Raw genomic sequence first — 9,410 nt, forward strand, 5'->3', positions numbered from 1 at the left:
CTACAGGTGGGATTCAACGTCCTGTATCTTTCTTTTTGGAAATCTGTTCCAGATGTGACCATAACTTTACATCTTTCACTTTATTTTTAACTCTCCAATCTGTCACTTCATGTAGAAATTTAGTGGTAAATACTTTCAATAATCATAAGGGAAGAAAGTTATTTCATCTTACCAGTTTCAGTCATCTCACTTAAGCTGAGCTGAATCTCCAGCTTGAGATGCCTCCCTATCTCGAATTTTCAATAAGGGAACCTCCTTAAGAGAGATTATCTGCGATGTGACCGTGAATGCAGTTCAGTTCAATGAATCTCAGCATCACTGCCGCATCTTGGCATTAATACTTGTGTGTGTTTGGGTTGGGTTTCTTTGTCTCTTTGTTTGTTTTCTTCTAATGTGTGTTTTGGCTAAATGTGGACACATTGGTACAGAGATCACAGAGAAAACATTCTTAATTGTTGTCACAACAGCCACCATTACCACTGTCGCCAATTTTCCTTTCAGCGGCACCTGAGCCATATGGTGGGAAATGTTCTTCAGGATTTTACAACGCACCACGCTGGAGGAAAAGAAATCCACGTGAAAATGCTCACTGTAAGTTTAAAACAACCATTCGGGTCACTGCTTGAGAGAGATTTTTACAATTCATTCTTTTTTGCAGAAGCAACATCTCTCCCCACCTAGAAAATGTGAAGTTGGTCTTAAAGCCTTTGCTGCCAAAATCCACCAGATCCTAAGCAATGCTGAGCCATTAAAGAACAGAGAACAGTTCGTTTGTTTGCAGACATGTAATTTTGACTGGAGGACTCACCCGAGACGCCTGATGTTTTACAGCATCGCTGATACGAAAGCAAAGCATTCGAGTCTCTACCTCATGGCCCTTGTAGCAATGCCCAGAGCCTGGGTCTGCACTCTGTGCTTCATTGCGACGTTTCCTTCTCATCGCCCATCTCCGTGTTCCCCGCAGCTGTTACGGGGACTTTGCTCTGCAGTCGCACGGTTTGAAATGTGGACTAGCACAGTGTCCTTGTGGTTCTTGGCCCTCTGGCTCTCACTGAAAGTTCTCCCTGGAAGGGAAAAGAGGTTCAGTTTGAAGGCTGTTGAGCGCTGCCCTTTCTTGAGTTCATGGCTTCCCTGGTGCTCTGTTCCAGAGCAGATGGTCAGTAGCACTTTTTTTCGGATGGTGCCGTCGGTGTTTGGAGAGCACGAGCTTGCTCTGGGAGATCGGTCCAGAGCGGGTGGCTCAGAAAGTGCAACTTTGTGACTTTGTGTTTCAAAGCCCAGGTGACCCAGCGGTCAGTTTGAGTCCACCCAGGGCAGTTCCCTGGGCCTTCTGACTCCAGCCCGAGATACAAATTCTGCTGAGGCACCGTATGGATACAGACAACCCAAAACCGCCTTGTGAAACCCTCCAGCAGCTGTGCTGCTGCATTTGGGCTCTTTGTGCAAGCACCAGATCTGCTGGGGAAGGTTTTAGAGGAAAAAAACTAGAGCAGCACATTTCCAAGCACGGGTGAATTACAGTAGGATGATTGGTTTTCCCGTTGCTTCTAGAACTGCTGAAAGTTTAATTTTTAAAATGTTTCTGGAAAAGTATACAGTTTTGCTCTAATAAATGATGCACAAAACGTTATGTACATCTGTTTTTACAGAGGAGCCAAGAAGCCTGGGAAGCAAATAACAAAGGAGAACGATGCGTAGACATGAGAAAGAGATGAAATGAGTGCGTTAGTTTACAAGAAAAATCAACTGGGAAATCGGAAGATGAAAAAGCAGCAAATTCAAAAAATAAGATGCAGGATGTGCACTGTAACATTTCAGAACTGATGGAAATCAAAATTTAAAAAGTGTTCTCGGTATGGTCGCATATAAAGTTCTTCAATATATTCAGTGAATTTTATCTGTTTTGAAAAGTTGATAATTGAAATTATTTTTACAGACTATTTTTTAATGCACAATTAATAAAAGGAATAGATACTCTCAGTTTGACTTCGGACTTTCAGAGGACTTTTAATGTCACCAGCAACACCCATGCATTCTAGAAAGTCATTGTTTCCGTGTGAGCGCCAGGTCCTTCCATGGTTCCGCTGTTTGCTGGGTGTTCGAGGGCTCAGTCTGAGTTTGATCCTGAGCTTGTGCCACTTTAGCAGGGCAGCAGAACCATGCGATGAACTAAATGAACTGTGCAACAAAACTGTCAGAGTGAACTGAAATATGCTTTACACACACTTTAAAGCGCAAAATATTTTATTTTTACCCCAATCCACAAAAAGGACTGCAACTCCAGGCCTGTCAGCCTGACCTCGGTGCCTGGCAGGGCTATGGAGCAGATCATCCTGAGTGCAATCACACAGGACCCTCAGGATGGACAAGGGATCAGACCCAGCCAGCACGGGTTTAGGAGGGGCAGGTCCTGTCTGACCAACCTGATCTCCTTTTATGATCAGGTCACCCACCTGGTGGACGAGGGGAAAGCTGTAGACGTGGTCTATCTGGACTGCAGCAAAGCCTTTGACACTGTCTCCCATAATGTACTCCAGCAAAAGCTGGCAGCCCATGGCTTGGACAAGCGCACTCTCTGCTGGGTTCAGAACCGGCTGGAGGGCCGGGCCCAGAGAGTGCTGGGGAACGGGGCTGCATCCAGCTCACCAGTCACCAGTGCTGTCCCCAGGGTCACTGTTGGGTCCAGTCCTGTTTAACATCCTGATTGATGATTTAGATGAGGGCATTGAGACCATCAGCAGCAAATTTGCTGACGACACCAAGTTGGGAGGGAGCGTGGAGCTCCTGGAAGGCAGGAGGGCTCTGCAGAGGGCTCTGGATAGACTGGAAAAATGGGCCGATTCCAATGGGATGAAGTTCACCAAGGCCAAGTGCCGGGTCCCGCACTTTGGCCACAACAACCCCTGTAGCGCTCCAGGTTGGCACAGAGTGGCTGGAGAGCAGTCAGGCAGAAAGGGACCTGGGGGGACTCATGGACAGGAAGCTCAACATGAGCCAGCAGTGTGCCCAGGTGGCCAAGAAGGCCAATGGTGTCCTGTCCTGTACCCAAACCAGCGTGGTCAGCAGGACAAGGGCAGTGATCCTGCCCCTGTGCTCTGCACTGGGGAGGCCACACCTGGAGTGTTGTGTTCAGTTCTGGGCCCCTCAGCTCAGGAAAGAGATTGAAGTGCTGGAGCGGGTCCAGAGAAGAGCAACGAGACTGGGGAAGGGACTTGAGCACAAGCCCTATGGGGAGAGGCTGAGGGAGCTGGGCTTGTTCAGTCTGGAGCAGAGGAGGCTTAGAGGTGAGCTCAGCACTCTCTAGAACGACCTGAATGGCAGTTCTAGCCAGGGGGGATTGGGCTCTTCTCCCAGGCACTCAGCAACAGGACAAGGGGGCAGGGGCTTCAGCTCTGCCAGGGGAAATTGAGGCTGGAGATTAGAAAGCAATTCTGTGCAGAGAGAGTGGTCAGCATTGGAATGGCTGCCCAGGGAGGTGCTGGACTCACCGGCCATGGAGGGTTTTAAACTGGGATTGGCCATGGCACTTAGTGACACGATCTGGTAATGGACTGGAGTTGGACCAAGGGTTGGACTGGATGATCTCTGAGGTCTTTCCAACCCAGTCCATGCTGTGATTCTGTGAATTATCTTCAGTTTTATGAAAATAAACAAACTCAAGTGTACTTCTGGGTGAGGATGGACCAGGTTCGGGATCAGTACCAGGGGTGCTGCAGGAGCAGGTGTCTTCCAGCACGGACACACCGGGGGACCTGCCGACCTCAGCACCCCTGGGCCCCAGCATGGCCCAGTTCAGCAGCCCTGGGCACGAGGGCTCAGCGCAGGGACAGCCCCAAACACACGGACAGAGTGGTTCCTGCTGCTGCCCCGAGGGTCACCAGCCCCAGGCAGCCCTGAGCCAGAGTGCAGGTGTCTGAGCTGGGCTGAGCTGGAAGGGGCTGGAAAACAGCTCATCGGGAGGAGGCGATGGGAGAAGGTGCCGTGCGTGTGGCACCGGGGATGAACTGACACCCTCAGTTTGGTATCTGGACCCGTGCTGGGCTTGCACATGGACTAAGCCTCAGCTCAGAGCACAAATTGCTGTGCCCAGCCCTGGGTGCCAAGCGCTGGACCTGCTCTCTCCTCCCTGGTGCAGCCCGAGTGCACGACTGCCCTGCCTGCTCCTGCCTTGGGGCCTGGGGAACTCGGGTGAAAAGGAAACACAGACTCCTGTGGTTATGGGATCTCTTAAGTGTCCTGGGATTGCTTTGCTAATCAGTCTGTAACTGTTCCTGGGCTATAAACACAATATGTGCCAGAGAGGCAAATAAGTCCACGAACCAACTTTCCTATTAGGGTTTGTTTCTTACAAAAACACACACTTCTTCCATTTTCTTATCAGTAACAGACTGAAAGATGGAAGCTGAAGCAGCACGTGCCCCTTGTGAAAACAGGCAACAACAGATGGTTCCACTCGGTCGATCCTTAGTTGCTTCCTGCATAGGAAACTTGTCCATTAATTTAATCTCTGGTGCACAGGCAGGGCCTTGCTGATGTTCCTGTGCAGGCAGCAAGTGTGTGGATGTCAGGCTTCCTGCAGATTTGTTACGGAGTTTTCCAGTTTCTTTTAATTAGGAAAACCTTGCTGGGTACTCCTGAAGTCTCCCATAAGCTGGTGGGTTGAGAGGAGGTTGGGGAGCTCCAGCGAGCTCAGGGAGGACCAGGCAGCACCACAGGCAAAGCAGACGGGAACTCGACTGGGTGAACATTAATGGAATTTATTGACAGATGGAACTGGCACCTCTCCCCCATCTTTTGGCGGATCCCCGTGCACCCTGAACCGATACAGGCAGGTGTAGTCCGGGTGGCCCCAGTTGCTCAGCACTTGCAGCCTGATGTAATTCACGACCCCAGCGAGCTCGTTCTGCAATGACAAGGAGAAATGAGTCGCCTTTCCCTCTCTGGCCCGTGAGCACTGACAGAAGCGCCGCAGCGATGGCCTCGATCAGCAGCTTCCTTCCTGCTGCCCCGCGGGGGCTTTTGACCTGTCCTGGTGCAGACGTTCTTATCCTGCTCTACCCCATCGGGCCATGACAACAGCAACGGAAGAAGCAGCGACCAGGTGCCTCAGCAAATACACTGGAAAGTTCTCGCCTGCTTTGTGGCACAGGCTTCCACAGTCAGAAGACCCTGGGCTGGGGTCACTATAATATCTCGTTGCCTTCTCTAGAAAGCCACAGAAACAGAACGGCCTCCCTGTCTCTGGTCATTGCCTGCACCAACAGAACCCTCAGGAAGCCCAGTATTTCTGGTCTCTAACTGGCAGACCAGCAGTCGTGCATCCTACGGGATGTGGCCGCTTGCGTGCACTTGGGGTCCAGACAGTCAAGCTGATTCCAGCTTCAACTGTGGTGCTTCTAAGCACTGAAGATCAAACCCAAAATGAATGAGAAGACTGGCAGTCCAGGCACCTGCCACCAGAAGTGAAAGCAGAAGAAAGGCCAGCGTGGCACACGCTCAAGGACAGGGCTGCCTGTACCCTTTGGCGAGGAAGCCTCTCCCCATCCAGCCGCATTTCTCCTCCTCTCCTCCAGTTCCCCTCCCTCTGTGTCCCCACACCTTCAGCTGGAAGGTCTGACTGGGATTCAGCGCCGCCAGGAAAGTGAACTGTCCCAGGAACGTTCCCTGCTCCTCGTGTTCTTCCTTGAAGCCCTGCAGAGAGACAGAGGTGGAGAAAAGAAGAATGTCTGGTATCACCATGGAAGGCTGAACTTCAGTCGGTGAAGTACGGGGTTATTTCAGCTACGTAGTCCAAGGATGATGAGCACAAGGAAAAGACGTGAAGCTGCAGGTGGGCAGCACCTCACATTTGCCCACTCAACGAGTCCAAGCTGGCAGTCGGAAAAGGAGCAGACGCTCCCAGTGAGAGGGAGGTAACGTGAGGATCACAAATGCCACTGGGGTTGGAAGCCAAGAAGGTCTAGGGCCATGCACTGTCCAGCTCCTTTTCCCTGTGGCTCCTGGAATAGCATCTTGCCCCAGAAGCCTTTTTTTGAGTGGCACATCGAATTAAAGAGGAATACAATGCGAAGGATGCAACTCCAAGGAGCCCGTTTCTCCTGAGAGACAGGAGGAAGCTTCAGGCCACTGGACTCACTCTTTGACACATCTTCACCCACTGCTTAGAAATGCTGTGCAACCCCCTGCCCCCGCTCCAGAGAAATCACTTACGTAGACAGTAAAGTCCTTGGGAGCTCTGGAGATACTTTCCCCATGGAACGCTGTCCCTGAGACATGGTCCATGGTGACTGCTCTGGGAATGACCGGCATGGACAGCTTGAGGAAGACGTGTCCCTGACTTCCTGGGAAGGGCCAGCAGTTGCCAGGATGATTTTCTGGCTGAAAGGAGAAGAGGAAACTGCATTCACATGGAGAAGGTTGCTCTGGCTCTCATTCCTGCCATGAGCACCAGAGGATTAAGAACTCATTTGGCCAATCAGCTTAGCTCTGAACTGCAGCCAGTGCCTTCAGTCGGACTCTGAGGGTACTGAACGGAGCAGCAGTTGTGAGAATTCACATATCACAAGGCCCTTGCAGCAGAGAAGCCCTTCGATGGCTGGGAGCTGGGTGCGCTACTTGTAGAGGCTCAGAGGCCTCTCCCGGTCCAGAGCCCCCACCAAAAACAAGCAAGGGATGGTGTGGCTGAAAGGCCCCTGCCCAGAGCAGGTGGCAGCTCTGGCCCCCCTGGATGAACCTTTCCTGCCAGGGGAAGCACTCGCTCCCGCTCATCCACTCCCAGCTCCTTCCACTGGCACCAGCCGGCTCTTCAGACTGCGCAGGCAGCTCAGCAGCAGGGCCGGGACAGCTGGAGAGCCCAACGTGGGGCCCTCCAGCAGTGCAGGCTCTCAGCACCCGCTGCTGCTCACTGAGAGCACATCCCAGAGCTCTGCAGGCTCCTCTGCCATTCTCCTTCCGTGCTGTGCTGACAGTTTGCACAGCAACTGGGCAGACACAGACTGCAGGAGCAGCCTGGCCTGGCAGAAGCTCCCGCGGAGAACCTGGGCCACTCTGGAGAGGAAACACTCAGCAGGGAGACACAGGAGGAGAGCAGGTCCATGTGAGGAGGAGGCAGGAGAGGAAGCTTTGAGGAGCAAAGACGGGGGAAGGCAACTCTGAGCAGCGTGTGTGGGTCACGCTCCCAACCTTCCTTTTACTGCTTCTTGGTGCTCCTACCTCCAGAATCAGTTCAGGGGACCTCATGTAATCCATTATAGGCACGGAATACAAGTAGATTTTGGTTTTGGCAGTCCGGAGGGATGGAGAAGTCCTTGACTGAATAACAGCAGCCCCTGGAAATTCAAACACGAGCATGATCACAAGGCAGTGTCAGGAGGAATATTGTGCTGTTGACTTGAAAAAGGCTTCTCAGTTATCATCCATGTCCTACAGTGGGTTCCCCTCTTTCTTACTGGCACAACCCCTCTGGAACACACAGCAAGATGTCATTAAAATGTCCTATGGAGCCGTGGAAAAAGACAAGAACATGAATCAGATTTTCTGTGCTTCCCATGGGGTCTGGCCTGTTACAGGCTCTCTCAGTGGGGGCACTCTTAGGGCACCAGGGGATCCTTGACTTCTCGCCCCTTCTCTCCTACCGCTGGGCACGTACCAATGCCCATGTTGTCAATCTGGACAGGAAGATCTTTGGAACTGGTTGGTTTGTACAATGTCACAGCACCTGCTGATTTCAGGGCGTAATCAGCCATCGGGACCTGGATTTCCTCCAGCTTCTCCAGGGCTTGATTAACGATCTCCTGAGCAGCCTGGGAAGGAACACAAACGAGAGCGCCTGTTAGAAGGAAAAGGAACAGGGCAAGCAGCTCCCCTGCAAGGCCGGCCAAGGTGAAGGGGACAAGGCCCATCTCAGATGGAAGGAACGCCCACATTGCCTGGAAGCGTCCCAGGTTTGCTCTATTGTGATTGACGGGATGAGAAAGGAGGGGCTGCTCACTCCAGTGCTCTGAGTGCTGGAGCTGCGGGAAGGGGCTTTTCCTGTGGAGAAGCCCCAGGCCAGGCAGCACGGACAGACAAACCCTCTGGGCATGAGATAGGCCTGGCTTAACTCTGCACTGCTGAGACCATTCTTTCTTTCCAGCCCTCCCTTGAGGAGGACCCGACATCTGGGTGCAGAGGAAGGTTCGACTCAGACAGCTGTCTTTCCCCTCACGCTCTCTCTTCCCCATAAGAAAGTATGGAGCAACAGGAAAAGGAAGCGTGGCCATGACGGCACTTGTTCCAGCAGCACCAGCCTGTTGGCTGTGACAGGGAATGGAGCAGGATACATGCCGGAGGGAGGATAAAACCCCTGAGCAGATCCTTCTGTCTTGTGCACTTACCCGTCCGGTAAAGCCTGGGAGCTTTGCTTGCTTCACGCCTTCTTGTAGAGCCCGCTCAGCCACATCCTTTGTGCTCCAGCGCAGATGGTAAAGCTGTTCCTGGAGCTTACGGAGCTGGATGGGCAGGGACAGGGTTTCGCTCAGGTCTCCTAACTCTTTTGCAGTGCTCCAGAGGGTTAAGGCGCCAAGTCGTCCCACGTGGTAAACACCTGCCAGACGCACACCAGAGCTTAGAACTTGGTCTAACGCTGGGTTATGCCTCGGGCTACCTGCTCCCCTTTCTGTGTCTCTCCCAGGTGCCTTAGTTGTCTCTTGTTGCCTCTGACAGTGGCCAACATGGAATATGGGCTCTGCAATAGACGGACATTCCCTGCCCTGGACTGTGCTCCTTGTCCTGCGGAAGATTCTCAGCCCCTGGGGCAGGAGAGCTCAGCCACGGCCTCTCCCTGGGCTGAAGAGAACTGGCTCAGCCCTCCTGGGGAAGGCAACTCAGCCCTTCCTCACCCACACCCGTCCCGCTGGAGCAGGGACTGGCACAGTTCTGCCGGGGACTTCTGCTCTTAGCTGAGCTCCTCTGCTCACAGCGAGGGAAGAGGAACAGGGCAGGATGGAGCCCCGAGTACCTCCTAAGGAAACTGTCCTCAGGTCAGAGCTCTACAGACACTCACCGAAAGAGAACAGACCAAAGAGCAGCACCAGTGCCATTGCCTTCATCGTCTTCATCTTCCTACAGAGCAGATAAAGAAAAGGCTGGTGAAGCTGGCGGTTCCCGTGCAGATCAGCAGCAGACTGGAGAGCAGCAGCAGGGACTGCACCCTTGAGCCTGGCATTCCTGCTGTGTGCATTGGCTTGGTCCTGCACCAGCTTCAGTCACTGCTGGAGTTGTCACCAGCTGCACCAGTGGGGGATTTGTCACAGCAACGATTGTTTCCCTGGGGACAAAGGGCTCAAGGTTGACCCCTGACTAGGATCAGGAGATGCAACAGGACTTGTGCCCACACTTCACATCTGTGGGGCTGGACAGGGATTCTTTGG

At 52.7% G+C, this 9,410-nt stretch overlaps 1 protein-coding gene and 1 long non-coding RNA gene across 2 annotated transcripts; both read right to left on the reverse strand.

Moving 5' to 3' along the window:
• Positions 1-4,741: 4,741 nt before the first annotated feature.
• LOC139825567 (SUN domain-containing protein 3-like) lies at positions 4,742-6,292 on the reverse strand. Its single transcript, XM_071798867.1, has 3 exons — positions 6,211-6,292; positions 5,599-5,691; positions 4,742-4,903 (listed from the first exon to the last, which is right to left on the reverse strand). The coding sequence occupies exons 1-3, from the start codon at positions 6,280-6,282 to the stop codon at positions 4,748-4,750; spliced, it is 321 nt and encodes a 106-aa protein (XP_071654968.1). The 5' UTR covers positions 6,283-6,292; the 3' UTR covers positions 4,742-4,747.
• Position 6,293: 1 nt separating this feature from the next.
• LOC139825568 (uncharacterized) lies at positions 6,294-8,449 on the reverse strand. The gene is made up of 4 exons (XR_011735691.1): positions 8,376-8,449; positions 7,718-7,802; positions 7,213-7,328; positions 6,294-6,378 (listed from the first exon to the last, which is right to left on the reverse strand). It is a non-coding gene; the product is annotated as an uncharacterized lncRNA (long non-coding RNA).
• Positions 8,450-9,410: the final 961 nt, after the last annotated feature.

Source organism: Patagioenas fasciata, chromosome 24 (genome assembly GCF_037038585.1).
Source record: "Patagioenas fasciata isolate bPatFas1 chromosome 24, bPatFas1.hap1, whole genome shotgun sequence".
Classification (NCBI taxonomy): domain Eukaryota; kingdom Metazoa; phylum Chordata; class Aves; order Columbiformes; family Columbidae; genus Patagioenas; species Patagioenas fasciata.